Source organism: Lynx canadensis, chromosome C2 (genome assembly GCF_007474595.2).
Source record: "Lynx canadensis isolate LIC74 chromosome C2, mLynCan4.pri.v2, whole genome shotgun sequence".
In the NCBI taxonomy this organism is placed as follows: domain Eukaryota; kingdom Metazoa; phylum Chordata; class Mammalia; order Carnivora; family Felidae; genus Lynx; species Lynx canadensis.
Window position 1 is genome coordinate 32,660,531 of NC_044311.2, and position 24,154 is coordinate 32,684,684.

At 39.1% G+C, this 24,154-nt stretch overlaps 2 protein-coding genes and 1 long non-coding RNA gene across 6 annotated transcripts in view; 2 read left to right on the forward strand and 1 right to left on the reverse strand.

Moving 5' to 3' along the window:
• The window catches only part of NCK1 (NCK adaptor protein 1), an 87,208-nt gene extending 79,304 nt beyond the window's left edge, over positions 1–7,904 (forward strand). For both annotated transcript variants that reach the window (XM_030328849.2, XM_030328847.1), the window contains exons 3-4: positions 3,651–4,363; positions 6,347–7,904. In XM_030328849.2, coding sequence (XP_030184709.1) covers positions 3,651–4,363; positions 6,347–6,541 — 908 coding nt within the window. In that variant the 3' untranslated portion in view covers positions 6,542–7,904. The remainder of the gene's footprint in view (positions 1–3,650; positions 4,364–6,346) is intronic.
• Positions 7,905–10,041: 2,137 nt separating this feature from the next.
• Positions 10,042–21,835, reverse strand: LOC115523147. The gene is made up of 3 exons (XR_003971655.1): positions 21,629–21,835; positions 16,002–16,006; positions 10,042–10,066 (listed from the first exon to the last, which is right to left on the reverse strand). It is a non-coding gene; the product is annotated as an uncharacterized LOC115523147 (long non-coding RNA).
• The window catches only part of IL20RB (interleukin 20 receptor subunit beta), a 34,354-nt gene continuing 27,399 nt past the window's right edge, over positions 17,200–24,154 (forward strand). For all 3 annotated transcript variants that reach the window (XM_030328850.1, XM_030328852.1, XM_030328851.1), the window contains exon 1: positions 17,200–17,924. In XM_030328850.1, coding sequence (XP_030184710.1) covers positions 17,885–17,924 — 40 coding nt within the window. In that variant the 5' untranslated portion in view covers positions 17,200–17,884. The remainder of the gene's footprint in view (positions 17,925–24,154) is intronic.

The window sequence follows — 24,154 nt, forward strand, 5'->3', positions numbered from 1 at the left end:
AGAGTTGGATCTTATTTTTAAATCCATTCTGCCAGTGTCTGTCCCTTTAATCCAGTATTTTAATTCATTTATGTTTAAAGTAATTACCCATAAGGAAGGCCTTCTGCTGTTTTGCTCTTTATTTTCTACAGGTCTTAAGCCTTTTCTCTCCTCATTTCCTGTATTACTGTCTTGTTTTGTAATTGATTTTTTTTTCTGATGTACCATTTTCCCTTCTCATTTCTTTTCTATGTATGTTTTAGTATTTCCTTAGTGATTACCGTGAGGATTACCATTAACATCTTAACTTTTTAGCAGTCAAGTTTGAATTAATGGAAATTTAGCTGGTATGCAAAACTATTCCTTTGTAGTTCCATTTTTATACATTGGGTGCCCATTTACCTAGATTTGAAATAACTGTTTTCTACATTTGTATCTTACATCATATAGGAAAAAAGGATGTACAAGTCAAAAGTCTAATACTACTGGCTTTTATATTTATGAATGGAGCTACCTTTACTGTTGTTCTTTATTTCCTCATATGGCTTCAGGTTACTTTTCAGTGTCTTTTCATTTTAGCCTGGAGGACTTTATTTAACATTTCTTGTAGCACAAGTCTAGTGTAACAAACTCCTTCAATTTTTGTTTATGTAGGAGTGTCTTAATTTCTCCTTCATTTCTAAAGGGCAGTTTTGCTAATTATAGAATTCTTGGTTGACAGTTTTCTAGTATCAGATTCTACCCCCTTCCTAAGGTTTGATGTTGCTTCTAATTGTGCATTGTTGTTTGCTTGTTTAGTGACTTCCCTAAACTGTTTTTGTAAACTCTGTATTCTTTGTCGTGTGTGGCCTCTGAAGGTGCTGTTCTGTCTTTTCCTTCCTTCAGTCTGTCTGTTCCTTATCCTGGTCGTTGTCCCTTACCCCAACGTGCTGCATCAATTAAATGATTTCAGTAAAAGAATGGGAATGTTCCAGGTCCAGTGAAACCAAGGCAAGCCATTGTGCCAGTCCTTCACGTGGCTGCCAGACAGGTTGAAACTCACAATCACAATTCTTTGAGAATAAGCTCCCTCTGGCATTAGAAGTGCCAGTTGCTGTCCTCAAAGCCATTGTGGGCAGGCAGTTTGAAATGCCACAGCATTCTCTTACTTCAGAGCAGCAGCTTTTTTCACTATGCCTTGCCCTAGTTTTTGTAAGGTTTTTCTAAGTTTTTTTTTTTTTACTAGATTCCAGAGTGCTGCAAAAGTTTATTCTGACAGTATCTGCCAGCTCATTAATTAGTTTTTTGGATGGATGGAGCCCTAGAATTAATTCGCTATTCTGTCAGAAATCTCTGATGTGAGGATTTTTCAGGATGATATCATGAATACCACAAGTAAGGAAGTTGGGAGGGAGGGAGTTGATTTATGGTTATGGTAGAGGCTAGTTTCATTTGGAAAAGAGTGTTGTACTTGAGGTGCTAAGAGTACAATCTGGTAGATGTATAGCAATGTCTGAATTGTAGTGCTTGAATTCCAGAAAGAGCTTAAAACTGCAAAGAGACCTTGGAGCTTTCTATATAGAAGTTATGGAAGATGAAAGTATAAGATTTCTTTGAAGTAGAGCGGAAGTCCAGGCACTGTATCTTGGGAAACACTTTTCAACTATAAGGAATCATTCACTTTTTCATTCAGCAAACATTCACTTTGTTCCTATTTCTAGTGTGGGCACTGGAGATACAAAGGTACTAAGATCTAGTTTTCTAGTTTTCTGTCTTCAAGAAACAAGTATGATGCAATTTTACAACAAGGTTTAGAGGAGCCCAGACAGATGCACACAAGAATATTTAGTCACTAGGGAATGCAGGAGGCTTTTAGGGAAGTTAAAAGAGACAACAGTAGAGAGAGTAATCTGTGATCTTGGTTGCCACATAAAGAGTTTGAAAAGAATGAGGACTCTAAAAGGTACTGATTTGGCAGTAAAGAAATGACACAGTTTTTCTAAGAATGGTTTAATGAGTGGATTTTGTAGAATGGTAAAGATTAAAGGACCAGATCATAAGGAGTTAGAGAATGAGTGCTTGAGTGGTAAAGAAGTTGAAGGAGGGGCACCTGGGTGGCTCAGTCAGTTAAGCATCCGACTTCAGCTCAGGTCATGATCTCATGGTTCCTGGGATCGAGCCCTGTGTCAGTCCTGTGCTGACAGCTCAAAGTCTGGAGCCTGCTTTGGATTCTGTGTCTCCCTGCCTCTCTCTGCCCTTCCCCTGCTTGTGTTCTGTCTCTGTCTCAAAAATAAACATTAAAAAAATTTTTTTTAAGTTGAAGGAAAAAACACCTTTTTAACAGTTTTTTTAAATGTTTCTTTCTTTTTTGAGAGAGAGACAGAGTGCGAGCAGGGGCAGGGGCAGAGAGAGAGGGAGACACAGAATCTGAAGCAGGTTCTAGGCTCTGAGCTGTCAGCACAGAGCCCGACATGGGGCTCGAATCCACGAATGGCGAAATCATGACCTGAACTGAAGTCGTGGCGCTTATCTAACTGCGCTATCCGGGCACCCCAGGGAGACACCTCTTTAAAGAATGGTGTAGTTCAAGAGGAGTAGCAGAGTTGAAGTAACTTTATTTTGGAATAGAAGTGGTCTGAGTTTGATTTTAGACAGTAGAAGGGAATAAGAAGGAGGAAAGCAAGGATGGTCAAGAGTCCCAAAAGCAGCAGGAACAATGGTATTTAAGAACCCAGAAGGATCGGAGGTTGAAAACTTGCATGAAGAAAAAGAGGGTAATAAAGAGTTCTAAGATAGAAGGTTTGAGAAACTTTTTAAATGCCTCAGTTCTGTCAGTAAAAACACAACACAAAATTATGTGTAAGAAATGATCAGCAGTGAAAATGCATGACCAAAGTTGATGTAGCATATATTTAGGGAGATAATATTCTTTGGTGCTTTTCCCACTTCTTTCAACAAATACATATTAGGCATCTACCATGTACTAAACATTTTCTAAGATTCTTGGTGTGATATTTGTGAACAAATTAAAAAAAAAAAATCCTGTCCTTGAGGAGCATACTTGTGAATAGTGTGAGGGAAACAAACAAGTAAATAATATATTATTTTAAAATAAACATAATGAGGTAAATAGGGAAACATGGATCTGGGAACTAAGAAAGCAAATGGAAGGAGTACCCAGACATAACTACAATTTTATATTGCATATCAAGTTGTAATTTGTTGTTCTATTTCAGTACAGCTAATTGTAGAATCAAGGTTAATAAAATAAAACAATAATATGGGTTTGGTGGAGCCTTCATTACTTATGTTGTAGATGTGAGAGAAATAGTCTATATTTACATTTGGAAGAATTCTTGTTAATTTAGGAAAACTGTCATTATGTTACACAATTATTTCAGCACCTTTGGTGAGAGAAAAGATGAGAAGGTAAACTGTCATACAATAACTGCATTTACATGTTTGGTTATGAAAAGAGAATTTATGAAGGAAGTCAAAAGGTACAAACCTCCAGTTATAAACAAGTCATGGAGATGTAAAAAGAAAGGGGAAAAAAAGAAGAAAGAAATTTGTTATCTAACTTAAAAGGCTTAAAAGAACTACAGAGTTGAGGATATTTTTTAATGAATGAATTGGGTTTTTCGGTTATCATTGTCTTATAATCTCTTATTACTCTTTTTTTATATCAACAGGCATTGGAAAAGTGAAAAGAAAACCTAGTGTGCCAGATTCTGCATCTCCTGCTGATGAAAGCTTTGTTGACCCAGGGGAACGCCTCTATGACCTCAATATGCCTGCTTATGTGAAATTTAACTACATGGCAGAGAGAGAAGATGAATTATCATTGATAAAAGGGACAAAGGTTATTGTCATGGAGAAATGCAGTGATGGGTGGTGGCGGGGTAGCTACAATGGACAAGTTGGATGGTTCCCTTCAAACTATGTAACTGAGGAAGGCGACAGTCCTTTGGGTGACCATGTGGGTTCCCTGTCAGAGAAATTAGCAGCAGTTGTCAATAACCTAAATACTGGGCAAGTGTTGCATGTGGTACAGGCTCTTTACCCATTCAGTTCGTCCAATGATGAAGAACTTAATTTTGAGAAAGGAGATGTAATGGATGTTATTGAAAAACCTGAAAATGACCCTGAATGGTGGAAATGCAGGAAGATCAATGGAATGGTTGGTCTGGTGCCAAAAAACTATGTTACCATTATGCAGAATAATCCATTAACCTCAGGTTTGGAACCATCACCTCCGCAATGTGATTACATTAGGCCTTCACTCACTGGAAAATTTGCTGGCAATCCATGGTATTATGGGAAGGTCACCAGGCATCAAGCAGAAATGGCATTAAATGAAAGAGGGCATGAAGGTGATTTCCTCATTCGTGATAGTGAATCTTCGGTAAGTTGGTTTTCAAAGGTAAATGGAAATAGAGCTCTGAGTAGTAAAAAATAAATAAATAGAAAATTGGAGAGGTTCAGTTGCTTCCCTAAAATTAGCCAGGCAGTAAGTTGGGACATAAACTTAACATGTTCCAAAGCTAAAGTCAGTGTTGTTTCCAACCTTATTTTGAATAAAATATACCCCAGCAGTGATACCTCACTGGATTATTCGGCCTTATTTAAGTCTGTTGGTCTTGCATTTCTGAAATACCTTCTGTCGCATTAAACTGAAAAATGGAGAAAGTTGAACCCTGGATTCTTCATTCAGAGTAAAGCAATGCAGTAGACTAAACTGGGAAAACATGTCTTAAATTGCATATTGGATGCACTGTCATCCTTCTAGTAAAGAAAATCCATAAATTAAAACAATTGAGATTTAAGTTTCTTCATAAATTGGTTGTTTGGAAGTTGGAATACACTTATTATTTACCTGAAAAACCTATTTTAATACTCCATGTATTTGAAATGCATTTGCAATAAAAGATATTTTTATTCTAGCACTAGTAAAACAGTAAAACTATAAAACCACAAAAATTGAAAGAAAATAGCTATATGGGCACTTGGTTAGGGTATTAGAAATTTGATGATACTTATTTCCGTTTAAAATGGTCTTTATTTTTCCTTTTAAAAGGATACCACTACTTTTCCACTTTTCAAATCATTAGTATTGGCTTTGTTTCTGTGTATCTTGTACAGAGGTGAAGGTGTGATTGTGCAAAAGACTGAATGAAAGTCAGAAGAAAACCTGTCTGGTGTGAGTGTGTGCACACTCATATGATGTGTCTATATTTAAGAGGGAGGGAGGAAAGAAGAGGGAGAAATCAAGGCTAATTGAACTGCTTGATACAAAGTTCAGGAAATGTAACCCCTCAGGAAGAGCAGGATTGATGATAGGGAAGAGTGGTGGGATTTGTTTTCTGTTAGATGCCTGACCTGGTCCTGCTTTCTAGGACAAGCAGTGGGTAATAGGGGTTAGGAAGGGAGTGACCCTAGAGCAGGTAGTAAGAGTAACTATACGAATAGGGTATTTCCAGGAAGCCCACTGTTCGAAACTTTGGCAGTAACTATATAAATGGAGGCTTTTAGACTGTTCAGGAAAGTGTTAGGTTAAAAAAACCAAACAAACAAAAAAACTCAGAAAGTAGCTTGATTGCAGAATACTATGTATTTTCTTGTGGTGGGTAATTGAGCATGGATATTAGCCAAAATACACCATTTTACCAGTAGAATTTTTAAAGTAAAGGTCTCAAACAGGCATATTTTCTTTGACCTGAGCAATATTTTTAAATACTTGAATTTGTATTTAAATATTGAGATTTATTATAAAAATTCAGATGACAGACTTCCTTTTGAAATTGGAGGGCCTGCCAACATTGCCTATATTCCTATAAAGCAGCAATCACAGCTAAGTGGATTGGCCTTTGGATTGGCCATGGACTGTTGTTCCTCCTTGTCTGTCCACTCTGACTTGTTTACATGTCTTTTTCCCCTTGTAGGCATTTGAGTTTATGATTTCTCATTAGTGTCTTACTGTCTGAGAATTCAGAGCATTATCTCAGTCTGTAGGATAGCTACTATTAGCCCACGTTTTCTCATGTGTTGCTCCAATAGTCTGATAGGAGAAAAGCTAGCTCTTGTGTCCCAGATGTTAAACTAAAGGATTTGCTGGTGGGTGTTAGAGCATATTATTTAAGAGACTTTGGAGTCTGCTTGAGTTTGAATCCTGCTCTCTTATTAACTAGATAGATGATTTTTAGTTTCTCTTGGCCTCAATTTTGTCATCTCTAAAATAGGTTTGTTAGAAGTTGTAAAGGAGATAATCTATGTAAATAATTTAATTAGAGCCTTAGTAAGTGCTCAGATTTTAGCTATTATTAGTTTAATATAAAAATGGTAATAGATGTCTTTCATAATGTTTACCCTACCTGTTTTTTTCTTTTAGCCAAATGATTTCTCTGTATCACTAAAAGCACAAGGGAAAAACAAGCATTTTAAAGTTCAACTAAAAGAGACTGTCTACTGTATTGGGCAGCGTAAATTCAGCACCATGGAAGAACTTGTAGAACATTACAAAAAGGCACCAATTTTTACAAGTGAACAAGGAGAAAAACTGTATCTTATCAAGCATTTGTCATGATAATACTGACCAGAAGTGACTGCTACACAGCTATAATTCGTCACGTAATTGAAGACTGAGAAAATGTCAGTCCAGTCATGCTTGATTGGAAATTGCTTTCTAACTACATGAGAATGACTATAATACATAAGTATTTTTATTATAACTCAGCCCATACATATATACTACATATGCAAAGCATCTGCACAAAGCAATTCCTTATCCTTGGTCTTCTTTTTTATTGTTTTCTTTGCTGTTTTTCTTTTTGCTTCTAATATTAAGGTTTTATATTTTGAGAAAATGATGCAGATCAGAAGTCTTTATATGGAAGAATTTATTGGGTTTTTTTTTTTCCTTTATTTCCCTGTAAGGGACCATGTTAGTCATTTCCGCAGTGGTTTCTCTTCATATAAAATTATTATATCATTATATGGCATATGCTAAAATAAATTTCATGGAAATGTTGATCTTTTCTGTGACTAAATAGCAATAATAAATGGAAAATTAGAAATTATTTTCAGGTATTTGTTGTAAGCCATTGTAAATATCAAGTATGTTGTGTCTCCCATTTTAAAACAATTATTGTCTTCATTGTAAAGCAAAACAAATGGGATATAGGTTAGAAACTGTGTCTTGTATACTTTTAATTTACAGCTATTGGAAACAAAAATCTCTGAATTTCTAAGATTTTTTGAGGGGGTGCTTCTTTCTTAACTGGTTATTCAGGAGAATAAAACAGTGTCTGAGATATTTAGCTTTTCAAACTCTAAGTGGATGCTTTAGTGTTATATTATTCTTTCTCTGTTGTTATTTTACCAAGGCATCTTGTTTTGGGGTATGTTGATATCTGTGTCAGTGTGAAAAAAAGCTGTGGCCAAATGTTGGGAAAATAGGAGGCAGTGAGTTACTTGGTTTCTTCCCACCTCAACATCAGTAATTACCAGGCATGGTATTTCTACTATTTTCATTTCCTCCTTTTAGCTTTGAGTTTTGTCGACTGAGATACTAAAATTGATTATACCTGAGGAAAAAATGGAATGTGCCAAATGGTTAGAGAAAGTTATTTTTTTTAATTCTTACTTTTGCAGGGGTTTCTATTAGGTTTTTGTTTACTAACAAGCAGAAGTTTTGGGAGACTACTCTGGAGTATTGAATATACTTCTGCAGGTCACAGAAGAAAGAAAACAGCTGTATTTTGTGGTCTTAGCTCCCCAACCCCGCATTATTAATTCTGGAATTTAAATTTAAGCAAAGTAACCTTCAATATTTTAATTAAAATGCTTACTAAAGCCATATAACTTACTAGGAAATCATACGATATTTTCAAAAACTCCCCAGTGCTGCCTAAGCAAATAAATGTTTCTGTTCTTCAGTATGTTCTAGATAAGCATTTCATACAACAAAATTACTGATGTTAAAATTGAAGTTGTCCAATTCATGAGGTTTCTGGTTTTGTGTTTTTAAAATTATTTTAAATATTTTTTATTCTTTAATTCTTAAAATCATTTAAAGACTTACATTGCCACTGGGTGGCAGCCCTGGCTTTTCCCACTAAGAAACAGGAGTCTGCAAATATAATTAAGACATCGATGTACAATATTTCATTTTCATCACATCTGCTTTTAAAAGCTTTTCAGTTCAGGGCGCCTGGGTGGCGCAGTCGGTTAAGCGTCCGACTTCAGCCAGGTCACGATCTCGCGGTCTGTGAGTTCGAGCCCCGCGTCAGGCTCTGGGCTGATGGCTCAGAGCCTGGAGCCTGTTTCCGATTCTGTGTCTCCCTCTCTCTCTGCCCCTCCCCCATTCATGCTCTGTCTCTCTCTGTCCCAAAAATAAATAAACGTTGAAAAAAAAAATTAAAAAAAAAAAAAAGCTTTTCAGTTCATATTTCATTATCTTTGTCAGTCTCCCTTTTTTATTAAGATTATTAGTGGACAAGTGTAATGGAAATAAAAGTCATGTATACATACCTTTTTTGCTATAAAATCACTTGAAGTTGAGAATAGTTTTAAAGTGGTTATAAATATGACTAGGTAGTAAACAACTTTTTATTTAATTTTAAACATTTGACAATGCTTTCTTTTTCTCCATTTTCCCCCAGTCTTTTTTTTTTTTTTAAATCAATTAATACTTTGTATCACAGTCACGAACTATTTATAGCAAACTCTGCTGAGCTTATGTTAAGGATTTTGAGAAAGCAGCTAGGAATGGAGTAACAGTGGAAGTAGATTGCACATTTCTGTGCCACAGTTAGATTTATAATAACTAGAGAGTTCCCAGATAGCCCCTATGACCATGTTAACAAGCACTGCGTTTACTCATCTTCAGCTCATCAGAGTTGGGCATCTGATTGTTCAACAAAACAGAGCTTGAACAGCATCCAGTAGGTGAGGCAGGCAGAGCAGGCTGTATAACTCTTCCCATTTGTCAAAGCAGACAAGAGAAAACCTATTCCACACAGATATAAAAGGTATCATCATTCATCTTTTTCTGTTGCCACATTTTTCTTCTTTCAAGTCCTATAGTTTCTCAAGACCAGGTGGATTTGCACCAGGTGGCCTGCAAATGCCAGGGAGATGATGAGCCAATAATATCTATTGTGTGCTCTTGTTATTATGGGATGAAAACCTCACTGGGAACTGTGGAATTTTGTACTTAAATGTTTTATCAGTTTTTTAAAAGTCTTAAACCGGTCTTTACATCAATGGCTATTTTTATAAGCATGAATTTTATTTGGAGCAATTTTAAGAAGAAGGAAAAAAACCTTAGAAAACATGTACATAGCTAGCTAGTAGCAGGACTTTATTGGAAACCAGGTTTCCTTATTCCCAGCCTGGTACATCCTGTATCATACCACACTGCCCTCTGTGTGCTTGCTTTAGACTAAGGAGAGTTCTGGGAAGAGCAGTATTACAGAAATTTTCTTCCACATAGGAGACACTTGGCCATCAATTTAAACACAGATAACACACACACATAACCCTGCCCAACCCACTTCTATAAATAACTTCTCCAAAATCTTGGAAGAACTTATTTCAGAACTTTATATAAGTTCAATAATGAATAGCTTTTTGCAGTAGCTGTTAATTGGTCATAAGTTGTTAGGATTCAGCTGGATATATATGAACACATATAATGTATCTTTTGCTATGAACAGTAACACAGGTGCGTAGCGTAATTCAAGACAGTGTCACAGGTATATCACTGAAAACAGGAAGACTAATCCATTGCTATTGCTGGAAGAAGAAAAAGGCCTAGTGGATGAGTAACTTGGGTTGTTAGGAAAAGACCATCCTTATAGATCTGTGGCACATAAATTATCTCCAGCTTTAAAAATTTTTTTTTCAACGTTTTTATTTATTTTTGGGACAGAGAGAGACAGAGCATGAACGGGGGAGGGGCAGAGAGAGAGGGAGACACAGAATCGGAAACAGGCTCCAGGCTCTGAGCCATCAGCCCAGAGCCCGACGCGGGGCTCGAACTCACGGACCGCGAGATCGTGACCTGGCTGAAGTCGGATGCTTAACCGACTGCGCCACCCAGGCGCCCCTATTATCTCCAGCTTTAATGCTCTCATTCTGTCATCTAATCCAGAGATTGCAAAGAAGTAGGGGCACTACTGTCAGCTTAAGTACTTTTGTGAGAATTAGGAAACCTCTTTCCCCTGCCCCTCAATGCAAGCCCAGCCTTTTTCCTTGTTGAAAAGTCCCAAATTTCATCACTACCCCTTTCCCACATCTTGGGCAGGTGCCCTGTTCAGGGTACAGCCAAATAGGAATACAGCCCACACAGTGCTTTAAAAAGTCATTGTTAGCATTTAAAAATTGGGGAATTTCACATAAAATTCAGAATTCTGGTTTACCTTGAATAATAAGCTGGCAATCCTAGAGTTGAATTCCCACAAGGTGACTATTGGATAGAACCTAATGTGAATGGTCCCCTTATGTTTACTGATGTACATGGTAAAAAAACAAACCCCCCCCAAAAAACTCTAATAATCTACTTCCCAACCTTTACCCCCCCCCCCCGTTCATGTTTCCAAATGTAGTTTTTGTTAGACCCTATCTTTCCTGTAACATGGATTTTTTTGGTTTAGAATCTGGAAACTAACATTTTCCAGAAACACCTCAGATGCAATGTCCAAATCAACAAATTAGAAATGTAGTATTACAACATGCTTTAACTTACTCATCTTTAATATCATGGTTTTAAAACTGTAGTCATTTCTTCCTTAAAGGACATTTGATACAAGAGAAATGACATCTTCATTTTATGTTCTGAAGAGCATCCAGTGGACTTTTTAAAAAAATAACAACATTACTGCTAGGGAAAACCATTATTTGATTCTACTCTGGGCAAGTAGGAAGCTTCTGTGTTCTCATAAGCTGGTTCTATTGGTTCAGCAAGTTTATCTGATTCAACTCTCTCATCTTCTAAACACGTGCAGACCAGTATGCTATGCATATTCCACACCCTAATTTCTTGTTGTTACAGGACCTAAACCAAGTGACCAAGGAACCGAAATACATTTTTCTAGTTTACTAACAAGATGTTCTTTTGATCTGAAAGTGTACACCGTTTGCCAAGACTTTTTTGTTTAAGGAGTAGAACCTAAAATGAAATTGTGAGATTTTGAAGGACAGAAGGAGTTTCAATTATAATTGGCCGTGTTCATAGAGGTAAATGTTTTAAGCCAAAGTGCCCTTTTAAAAATATGTTTGTTGGCCAGAACACTTTCATTATCAAATATTTCAGAATTGGCCTGTTGCCTACAGTGGCATAGCACATTTAATTTACCTACTGGTCTGACTTGTTTTTAAATGTTTCTCTCAAATTACTTTTTAAGCTGTTTTTAAAACTAGGTAAAGCTGGACTCAGCATTTTGTAATGTTGCTAATTTTATTTGTAGTTACAACCACAGAAGATAAAAAGAGTAGCCAATTTCCTTTATTTCATGTTTTCTGGTACCTTTTGGAATCATAATGACTGAAGTAGGAAAACATAAATAGACAAAATGGACATCTAAGGTAAAGATACCTAGTTGGTTTAAATAAATTTCTGGGCTGGCTCTACAAAAATTTGTATCTGGAAAAGTTGCAGATAGCCTTTGGGAAATTATGGGGACGGGTGGGTTCCAGAATAAGACTGACGTGTTCTCTATTTTGAAGGAATGATTATTAATTGATTTTCTTGAATTCTTTGGAAGAAATTTGTAATCCCTGAATATTCAAGCCTGTTGTTTCTAGGAGAGTGTAATGCCAAGTTTTACTTGTTTTGATATGTTTTCTAGATTATAGATAACGAGGATGTTACAGAAAACAAATACTGATTTCCTTGGGGCATATGCTAATCACTTGGTGCCAAGATGAAACAAATAATTTTTGAACCGTTACATCTGTGTATGATTGTGTGTCAGTGTTTAGCTTTTGGAGATATTTATCCATCCATCTAACCAACTCACCACAAATATTTGAATGCTTAAGTATCAAGAGTTCTGAGCTAGCAATGTTATAGTTGTCATTAAAACTTACCTTTCTAGTGATGCCTGATGGAGAAGTGCTCTAAAGAAAGAATAGATCATCAGGTTGTGGGGGTTGAGAGTAAGAGTGAGGTGTTAATTTACATAGGGTGATTAAAGGAAGCCTCTAATAAAAAAAAAAATTGACCTTTAGGGCACCTGGATGGCTAAATTGGTTGAATGTCCGACTTCAGCTCTAGTCACGATTTCACCGTTCATGAGTTTGAGCCTTGCATCAGGCTCTGCGCAGAGCCCGCTTCGGATCCTTTGTCCCCCTTTCTCTCTGCCCCTCCTCCACTCATGCTTGCGCTTTCTCTTAAAAATAAACATTTTTTAAAAAAATTGAGCTTCGAGCATAGTGTGCTCCACTTAACAGAATCATTGACAACTCACTGGGGTTATACCAGTGGTTGAGTGAAAATACAGTAACCATAATCATTTGAAAATTGTATTACGATGCTCACTTTTTTTTTTTTTGTAAAATTTTTAATGTGTAATTTTGAGAGAGACAGGGAGACACAGAATCCGAAGTAGGCTCCAGGCTTGGAGCTGTCCGCACAGAGCCTGACGGGCTCGAACTCACACATCGTGAGATCATGACCTGACCGAAGTCAGATGCCTAACCGACTGAGCCGCCCACGTGCCCCACGATCTCACTATTCTTGAGTTCGAATCCCACAGCAGGCTCCACACTGACAGTGCAGAGCCTGCTTGGGATTTTCTCTTTCTCTCACACTCTGCCTTTCTCCCGCTCTTTCTCTCAAAAATAAATAAACTTAAAAAAATTGAGACTGGATTAGAACTAAACGTTAGATGTACTAAAAATACAGGACTTAGATACTTAGAAATCCCGGAAAAGGGAAGGGAACTACTCTGTGCCAAGAAGGTCAAGGAATGGTTTTTGGAATGAAGTAATTGATCATGCAGTCTATGCCAGGGCACCAGGACCTATCTTGCACAACCTTAACAGTGAGTGCTTCAAATTTTGCACCCTGCTGCCCCTTGCTTCATTCTAGTCCCTGCCCTACAGGACTCAGAGGGCTTTTTAGGGATCTCTTCTTTGACCATCAACCTCCTAATCCCTACCCACTGCCTCTCTACCTTTCCATAAAAACTTATCTCCTTTCCTTTTCTTCCATAATTAAATATCAAATAGTTGAGTGGCAAATAGTGTAACAAAAAAATTCCTATTTCTAGACTGTACTTGCTTATGGTAGGAAATAGTTTTGTTTTTCCAGAAGTTCGTTTTCAGACCTAGATGATCCTTCAACTCTGGAAAGCAGTAGACATTAACCTGAGAAGTGCAGGAAACAGGTTAAAGGATAGTTTGGCTTGGGCATGTTGCATAGACAAGAGACCACAACCAGCTAATGAGAAGGAATAGAAGTACCTCAAAGTCTGAAGAGGAAAGGCAAGATCAGAGTGGGGATATCTAGTCTAGGCTAGGATAAGAACTAGGTGAAGCACAGCCCTCCAGAAGTCCTCGCTAATGGCAGGCCCAAGCAGAGGTGGATGGTCTGAGTTCCTTGAGTCCTGAACCAGTCCTGACAAGAGACTGTCATTCAAAAGCTGCGGCAGGCAGGTAGCATTAGCCCTCAGTGTCCCTTGAGTGTGCTGAGCCCAAGACAGAGACTCTCCTTGCAGTGGCTTGTGAAGGATTTGTAGGCAATACTGCCTTGTCAGCATGGCAGACAGGCATCTTAACAGGGACTCATAGTGCTTAACTATCCTAAGACCCAAAGTCTGATGAATAACTCTCCTTCCCCCACAGCATAAGTAAATAAGTGTTTTTCTGTCTCATTTTCTGTTTACTTACCTTTTCCTTTCCATTCTTCTGTATTCCCTGCAACTTTTCAATCCCTGGGCCTGGCTCATGCCATTCTCCCAGCTGGAATGCTAAACTGAATGCATCTCTCTGACCCAAATCTAAATTGGTAGATCCTTAGGATTCCCTATTGAGATTTGTCTATTCCCTAGAACCATTGCTAATCTCTGGGATCACTCACCACACTGTGCTCCTCAAACACATTACAGGACAGTAAGGTGAATGACGAGGACGTGGAGTTATGCAAACCTTGGTTGGAATTCCTGTCTCCATCCCTGACAGGCTCTCTGATATACAGTAAATAAATTTCTCTGAGCCCTCTGTCCTAATCTGAAAAGTTGGAAATCAAATCTTACCTCGCAAGTCTGTTGTATAAAACATGGAAATGTTTATGGTTGTGGAAAGTCTTTAAGACAATTCCCAGCACATAGTAGATACCCAGTACACGTTGACTTTTATTGTTAGCTTTTAACACATGGAGATTGTGGGCAGAAGGGGATTTAGGATAGAGGAATTAGGAAACCAGGACTGGGAGAACAAAGATAAAACTGGGGACAGGTGGTGAGGCCAGCATATATGAAGCAGACCCAAAGGCAAAGGGAACCAGTTTCAGATGCCAGGAGAGCAGTGAGAGACTGTACAATCAGCTGGTGACCAGAGGTCAGGACACAGATGTGGCCACTGACTCACATTGCTGGGATCGAGGAGAGTATCCACCAAGTGTTCTTGACCATGATGTAGTAAAATACATATATATATAGCTAATATTTACTGTAGACTTACTTTGCTATACTCCATTCTAAGTGTACCATCTCACTTAGTCCTCACAACAGTGCTAGGAATTAGGTACTATTATAATTGAGGACGCTAAAACAGACTGTTTAGATGACTTGCCTAAAAAACAGCTAGTAAGTGGCAGATCCCAGATGCCAATTGATTGTGTCTCTAGAGCCCATTCTTTTAACTACTACCCTCTAATAAGAGATCTTGAACTGGAAGCCTTTCTTTGCTGATCCAGGGGCCAAACCATAAGATGGGGAGCTGGAAAGGGCTAGCTAGCAGAGCTAACCAAAGGGCTAGTTTAATTAGAGTAAACTATTTACTGTATTTTTTTAAAGATTTTATTTTTAAGTAATCACCCAATGTGGGGCTCGAACCAACAACCCTGAGATCAAGAGTCACATCTGCCACTGACTAAGCCAGCCAGCCACCCCTGTGTTTATTGTTAACATTATTAATACTACAAATGGTTAATACAGCTTTGTGAAGACTACTGATTTCCTGGCACTGGGCTAATTTGTTTTGTCTGTATTCTTTAATCCCACAACTACTATGTAAAATATTGTCTATTGTGTTAATGAAAACATGAGGCTTATGGAGTTGCTTTCTTCCCCTTCACATCAAAGGAGTACTACTTTTCCCATCCACTTCTCAACCTACAACTATCTTCTGATCCAGGCTCTCCACTGAAACTCCTCTTAGTGAGATTACAATGGCCTTCCTGGTGCTAAATCCAGGGGACATTTTTCAACGATCAATTCAGTGACACTTCTGCACTCCCCCTTGATTTCTCCATCCTTCATCATTTCCAGGACCATAGTTTGTTCCAGGGCTATTTCTGTGACCTATTTTTTCTCCCTGTTTCTTTTTTCTTGTGCTGGTTCTTATATGTGAGTCTTCTCCAGGAGCACATCCACATGTCTCCTTAATCTACATACTCTCCTTGAATGTTCTCACCCACTTCCTGGTCTCAGCTACCACTGGAATGCTGAAGGTAGGGGAAATGGCGCCATACCCTTGACACCCCCATAGACTTGAGACAAAGATCGTTAACATACTTAGACTTCAGCTGCCCCATAAGCATCTCAAGTTGCAGTGTATCAAGCTTAACACATGCAACCTTTTACTGTACCACCCTCAACCCTGCCTGGCTTTAAACCACCTCTCCCTCCTCCTTTCCATTATTTCAATTGAGGTGCTGTCATCCACCCAGTTACTCAAACCTAGAACTTGAAAGTCATGTTCTCCCTCTCCACCCTCCTAATCCATTCTAAATCTAAGAGCTGTCAGTTCTACCTCCTTCATCTTTTGAATTTAGTCACTTCTGTCTACAGACCTAGGAAAACCTAATGGAAGCCAACAACATCTCTCATCTCATTGACCAACATAGTTTACTCCTTGTCCTCTTGCCTCCAGTTTGGCCCCTTCTATTGTTTGTTTTCTCCACTCCAGTCATAAACTTTTTAAAGCTCAAATGCAGGGAATAACATGGTCAGATTTGAGCTTTTAATCCCTCCTTTGACCTTCATTGCTCTCAGAATGAAATCTAACCTTTCAACAAGGCATTCAAAGCTGTCTGGAATCCTGGTTCTGTCTGTCTTTGAGCCCCATTACCCAGCCTTGCTGCTCTCCATTTGAATGAAACTTCTTGTAGTTTCCTAAGTACACCATGCCTCACTAATTTTTTTCAGCATTTATTACTCGGCTTAAAAGTCACTTCCTTCAGGATGACTTCTCTAATCCCCCAGGCTAGGTTAGATATTTTACCTTAATGCTCCTATATTTCTGTCACTTCATCTTCAATATTGATTTATTATTTGTTCCATACCTATCTTCCTCACTAGTTTGTAAGCTTTTGGTTTAGGGCAGGAACTATTGAATTCCCAGATCTAGTATACAGTAGGCCCTGAGTGAATGTTTGTTGAAAGAATAAGTGATTAACTTTCTTAAGGTTATATTGCAAATAAGTTCTGAAACTGGAAACAAAATCTGCGGCACTCTAAAACCCATGTTCTCCCACTAATGTATACATCACACAGTATAAAAAGATACAGCACCCAGAAGAATTGAAAGCAGGGTCTCAAAGAGACGTTTCTATACCCATATTCATAACAGCGTATTCACAATAGCTAAAAGGTGGAAGCAACTCAAATGTCCACTGATGGGTGAATGAATGCATAAGCAAACTGTGGTATATACATACAATGGAATATGATTTAGCCTTAAAAAAGAAGGAAATTCTGCAATATGCTACAATATGGGTGAACCTAGATGACATTATGCTAAGTGAAGTAAGTCAGTTACAGAAAGACAAGTCATTGCATGATTCTATTTATATGAGATACTTAGTGTAGTCAAAATCATAAAGGCAGAAAGTATAGTGGTGGTGGCCAGAGGCTAAGGGGAAGGAAGATACAGAGTTTCAGTTTTACAAGATGAAAAGATTTATGGGGACAAATGGTGGTGATGGTTGCACAATTTGAATTAATATCACTGAACTGTACATTTAAAAATGATCAAGAAGGTAAATTTTATGTTACATGTATTTTACCACAATAAAAAATTTCCAAGGAAAGCCCCCAAACACACAAAATATATTGCAAGGAGTCAGTCCCATTTTTCTCCTACATCTTCCCGATTCCCTCTCTCTCTGCCCCAAGGTAACCAATCTTGTTAGTTTCTGTATCTCCTTCCAGGTTTTCTTTTTGCCAGTAGAAGCAAATATAAAGCTATATTCTTTACCTTCTGACCTTTTAAAAATTTTATATTAGAAAGAAAAAATTTTAACTACTTTTTCTGAAGTATGTAGCACAAGGAGCTAATAAGTACTCAGCTTGAATGAACTCACAAGATGGAGACTTGGAAGAGGATAGCTATTTGATGAGAGGGTAAAATAATCTTGCTGGCTCACCACCAGTGGGGCCTCTATGGAAGCTCCTCAGAGTTATTATCTTTTCTCTGGAGCTCTCCTAGACCACTCCCTCTGATGCAATATATGGGTTTGGACAGAAAGGAGGGTGCTGCACAGCCCGCCCCTTCTGAGCTGTCTGGGCTGGCTCCTCCTAGAACAATTCAGGCTTCACAGCAATTCAGACCTCAGCTCCAACATCTACATTCTGAAGCAAGGATGGCTGAGATGGACAGAATGCTTCATTCTGGAAAGAAACGGTGTTCCGGGTCAAGCTGAGTTGGCCAAATACAGACCCCCTCTACGGTTCTAGAAGAAATTTTGGCAAGTCTTATCATGTGGTTTTTCTACACCTTGATTCCATGTTTGCTCGTTGGTAAGTACGAATTAGAATATAGCCAATAGCTTGGGATTCAAATATAGGTTAAGAAGGTGAAAAATAACTTCAGCAGAATTTGGAGTTGTAACATATGTGTAGAACATCTTATGTCTGTTTCTATAAAAAGGTTTCTCACTTCCTAAACCTTCATCCCCATATCACAAAGCAAAAGCCAGCATTCTAGTTGGAAATCTCTTTCCGAATGGTCACAGAACAATCTAGAAAAATAAAATGTCAGAACAAATAGTTTAAAGGTTAGCAAATCTCCATGCATTTTATTATTTATCTCATCTGGTTTTAAAAGGCACAACATGGTCATCTCAGTCTTTGTGTGCTTTGGAGATGTTATCTGTAAGGACAGGTTAAAGTAAGATAAAGATTCTAACAAAATACACATGAATAAAAAGGCTTACTTTGCAACCTTGATATCGGGTATAAGACTTACAAAAATTGGACTTCTTTCCTGATCACTGCAGAAAGAGTAGCAGTTGGATATTCCATAGCACTTTAAAAAATTTGGTTTGGGGCATTTTCCCTACCAGTCAGTTTACATAATTTTCTCTGCTCCACCCCTGGCTGCTTGTACCTACATGCTTTATTGTTCCAAAATTGAAGCTCTTTAGTCTTTGATGTTTCTTCATGTCAAAACACCTTTAACAGAAATTTCTAATTTTAATGCTCCAAGGTACTGGGCACTTTGCAGTGTTGGTAGGAGCCTTGAGTACTTCCTGTCTTGTCTTTTTTTTTTTTTAACTGAGAACTAATTGTTTTAGTTTCAATTCGGCAACAACTTACTGCTAAAGTGATTTGCAAATGTTTAGAATCGGCTTTAACATCAGATTTATGGTGTCCCAGTTGCTCAACACATGGTGTTCGAATCTGCTGTTTATTTCGTGACCCAGCATATTCAGGCCTCAAGTCTATTTCTCACTATTCCTTGACAACAAATACAAACTACAGGCAGCTGCTGTCTTCACACTGACATGTAACACCCTCATTTCCTCCTCCTGGCTTTTATGATGCTTCCCACCAGAAACACCATCTCCGGCCCAACCTCCTATCATCTTTCTGGATGGGTCGCTCTTCTTTCAGACTCTTGCTGGACTGCTCTCTCCTTTGACCCTTGACCCCACATACTCTACTTGGGTGGGCTACTTCTGTTAATTGCACTGACCTGAGGGAAGGGCCTGGGCATCTTTTCTGGTGTCCTCGCAGCTCCTAGCATAGGCTAAACATGTTGGTTAATTGGTCGGTTAGCTGATTGATCAGTTGGTGGAACAAGCTGCCAGAAAAACACTCCCTGCACTAAGCCAGAGGGAGAAGATGGGAAGGCCGAATGAGAAGGGGAAAGCTCAGCATTTTCCCCCCCAGGTTCTTTTCCCTTTATTGAGGTATCTTGACAGATAACATTATATTACTTTCAGGTATACAAAATAATGATTTGGTACTTGTACATATTGCAGAATGATCGCCATAATAAATCTAGTTAACATCCATCACCATACATAGTTATGTAACTGAACCCATGTGAGTTCGCTTCTTGAGGAGTCAGAAACTGCACCGGCTTCATTTGTTGCACAAAGAAAACTTGTATTTGCAGCAGATAAGGAGATCATGGGGGAATGGCTTCAAAAGCAGTAACTCCCAAGGGTGAATGGGTTCCTTTTATTTAGGGTTAGGATGAATATTCAGATAGGGAGGCCTTGTCATGGTATATAGAGGTGGGCATAAGGTCACACATGCACCTTAAGGCAACATGCCTGTACATACAGTGTATGTTAGGTAAATGGACCGTGTGCTCCTCCTTGGGTGGAGATTTTATTATTATAATGAGGTAAAGGTAATTGCTGGTCTTTCCAGAGGTCACTCTGTGGTTTATCTGCACAAGCACAAGTCAGGGGTTTAGCACAAACAGTCTATTCACCATCCTCCTCCTCCTCCTCCTCCTCCTCCTCGTCCTCGTCCTCCTCCTCGTCCTCGTCCTCCTCCTCCTCGTCCTCCTCCTCCTCCTCCTCGTCCTCGTCCTCCTCCTCCTCGTCCTCGTCCTCCTCGTCCTCCTCTTCCTTGTCCTCCTCCTCATCCTCCTCGTCCTCCTCCTCATCCTCCTCGTCCTCCTCCTCCTCCTCCTCGTCCTCCTCCTCCTCGTCCTCGTCCTCCTCCTCCTCGTCCTTGTCCTCGTCCTCCTCGTCCTCGTCCTCCTCTTCCTAGTCTTCCTCCTCCTCCTCCTCCTCCTCCATCTCCTCCTCCTCCTCCTCCTCCTTGTCCTCGTCCTCATCCTCCTCCTCCTCATCCTCATTGTCCTCCTCCTCATCCTCATCCTCCTCCTCCTCGTCCTCCTCCTTGTCCCCCTCCTCCTCCCCCTCCTCCCCTTCCTTCTCCTCCTCCCCTTCCTTCTCCTCCTCCCCTTCCTTCTCCTCCTCCTCCCTCTCCCCCTCCTCCCCCTCCTCCTCCCCCTCCCACTACTACCACCACCACTACTACTACTCCCATACTACTACTGCTGCTACTGCTGCTGTTACTACTACTACCACCAACAGCAACAACAATAATAATGGCCACAACAATCACACTGGCCGTTTCTGAGCACACACTGTGCTCCAGATTAGCAAAAATGTTCTCTTGACTTCTCACATCAATCTTATCAGGTAGGTGGTGTTATCCCCATGTTACATCCTAGGAAACAGAGATTCAAAGAGGTTCAGTGATTTGCCCAAGTTTATGCATCTCGTAAGTGGGAGAATTGGAATTTGACTCTGGTTTGGTTGATTCCAGAGCCTGTGCCCTTTGCACTTCTCTGCAGAAGCAGCTGAGACACTGAAGCACACCAGGAAAAGGGAGGACAAAATACAGGGAATAAAGGAATGGTACTACCTTTTCTGAGCATTTGCCATAAAGACCGTTGGAGGTGAAAGTGGCAGAAAGGAACCCAAATGAGGGGAGCTGACAGCAGACCCAGTGGGAGGAAGCCAGCATGGCATCAATTGTAGGGAGGAGAAACAAGGATTTCTGCCTGGAAACTTTGCCCAGGGGCTTTGCAGTGGGCAGCCTTTACTTAGCAGCAAAAATATCCAAAGCAACATAGGGGATTAGGAAAAAGGAAGTCAGGCTGAGGCTAATTTCATGAAGGGAGCCAAGCCTTGCTTCACTTACTTAGCTTTCATCACTTGGCACTTCTGGTACCCACTATGTGCTGGGTTCTGGGCAAGGCGCTGATTATAGATGGACAAATTGGGAGTCTCTTGTCTTTAGGAAACCTAAAGACCTGCTGGGAAATACATTTAAGTCTTTGGCGTTTGGGACTTCACTATTATAGTTTCAACTACTCTTTGGCAACGGGGTGGGGGGGGTGGGGGGGTGGTAAGGTCTGGATTAGTGGTACTCAAATGCACATTGCAATCACCTGGAGAGCTCTTAAGTGCCTGGGTTTCACAGCCAGAGATTCTGACTTAATTAATCTAGGGTGCTTCCTGGCCATTGGGATGTTTCAAAACTCCCTGGGTGGGCCTTCTGAGAGAAATGGTTTGTTCCAGGACTGGGCAGAGAAAATACAAGTCTAGAACATTTGTGGTAAGAAAGTGCTCCAAAAAGGATGGAGGCCTAAATGAAATGAGTATCGTTCATTAAATCCTGGATTGGAAAAAGAACATTAGTGGAAAACCAGGCAAAATTTAAATAAGTGTGTTTAGTTAGTAGTAATGCACCAATGTTGGTTTCTTAGTTTTGACATATATATCATGGCTATGTAAGATGATAGTATTGGGGGAAGCTGGGTGAAGAATATATAGAAACTCTGTGTACTGTCTGCAGTTTTTTCTGTAAATCTAAAATAATTCCAAAAATAAAAATTCTATTAATAAAAATAACATGAAAAAAGAGAGTGAGGAGTGGGAGTAAGTCAAAAGGACGCAGGAACCTATCTCAAAGAGCTCCCAATGGCCAAAGCTGGAATTATTTGAGTAACAAAGTAAGTAACAATAGAATAAAATAAATATTCATGAGTCCATACTAATATAAGTAGTTGAACGAAGGAATAAATGAATAAATAAATAGAGGAGAAGGAACAGCTCTTCCTTACAGAATTCTCATTAATAAATGGAAAAATCACTGTTAACTAGAACATCCCAGCAGTAATTGTTGCAAATACTAGCCATTAGTAAGCGCTAAAATTAATGGATGAAAGTTTGAGGAGAAGCAGAATATTCATAGTGTCACAGTATCTCCCCTAAGTTATTAATTACAAAGGGGGAAATGGTACTTTTTACATTAGAGACGCCTAACACCACCAGGAATAAGACATACTAACATCATGTACTCCCTGTGAATACATGTCAAAAAGTATTACCTCAGTCAAATTATGGGAAAACATCAGAAAAACCCAAAATGAGGAATATTCTACAAAACAACTGAGTAGTACTCTTTAAAAAAGGGAATGTCATAAAGATAAAGACCAAGAACAGACTGGAGGAGACTAACTAGATATGTGGTAACTAAATGTGGGATCCTGGATTGGTTCCTGGGAAAAAAGAAAGGACGTTAGGGGAAAAACTGGTGGCATTTAAATAAAACCTGAAGCTTGATCAATGATATTGTATCAATGTTAATATCTTGATTTTCATAATTGTACTATGCTTATGTACATATGGATGGCTGAAGTAGAAGGGTATATGAAGTAGAGGGTATATGGGAGCTCTCTGTACTATATTTTGCAACTCTTCTCTAAGTCTGAAATTATTTTAAAACAAAACTTAACCAAACAAAATCAAACCATCTCCCTCATGATTCTAATGGGGCAGCCATGGTTGAGAATAGCCTCTAGACCCATGTTTCTCAAACTTTAATATGCGTATGAATTACCTGGGGATCTTGTTAAAATGCAGATTCCGGTTCAATAAAATGTAGGTTGTAGCCTGAAGTCTGCATTTCTAATAAGCTTCTGGGTAATGTGATGCTGCTGATCCAAAGACCATACTTTAAGACTATGAATTAATCTGTCACTTTCCTGAGGCATGAATTTGTTTGCGTACCTTTTAAAGCTGGGTTGTAGGCACCAGTTTCTGCAGCAGCGAGTGATGCCAGCAGCCTGCTCAGCAGCCATGTCCTCGCTCAGCCTTGGCCTTTTCTTCTTCTGCTCATATACAGAGTAATTTTCTTACAATAATTGACTGTATTTGAGGGAGGAATTTTAGGGCATAGTGTCGTTTATAGAGCCAATATCCTCTGTAGTGTAAGCCCCATGTCATAAGCAGAAAAATGGTCCTCCAAAGATGTACATGCTCTAATCCCTGGAACCTGCGGTAGGTTACCCTCCATGGAATAAGGAATTTTAAAGATGTGATTAATATTATGGAACCTTGAGACTGGGAGATTATCCTGGATTATCAGAGAGGGCCCAATCTAATACATGAAAAATTGAGAACCTTTTCTGGGTGCAGTGAGAGAGAGATGGGAAGACAGAAGAGAAGGAAGGAGAAATTTGAAGCATGAAAGGGAATCAATCAGCCATTGTTGGCTTTGAAGATGGAAGAAGGGGGCCATGAGCAGGAATGTAGGCAGCCTCTAGAAGCTGGAAGAGCAAAGAAATAGATTCTCCTCTGGAGTATCTAGAAAGAATGCAGTCCTGCCAACTCATAGGCCTAGTGAGACCTGTGTAAGACTCCTGACTTACAGAACTGTAACATAATAAACGTGTGTTGTTTTAAGATGCTAAATTTCTTTATGCAAAAAAAGCATAAATATTTACAAGGAACCAAAAGATTATACAGAGGGTTCCAGGATCTCTCTCCAACTCTGGCACGAATTCCTATCCAGCATGGCTAGAGATAGAATTCTTTCAGACTTTGCACCCTCCTCAATGTGGCTAATCTCTGTCCTGTCCACACTTCCAAGTTTACTCTTACTTTCCCCTTGACTATACAGTTGAGCCTTGAACAACATACCAATCCCAGTGCAATAGAAAATCCACATATAACTTCTGACTCTCCAAAACTTGACTACTAATAGGCTACTAATGACCAGAAGCCTTACCAATAACATAAATAGTCGATTAACACATTTCATATAATACATGTATTATATACTGTATTCTTATAATAAAGTAAGCTAGAAAAAGAAATGCCATTAAGAAAATCATAAGGATAAGAAAATACACTTATAGTACTGTACTGTATTTATCAAAAAAGATCTGTGTATGAGGGGACCTGCACAGTTCAATCCCTTGTTGTTTGAGG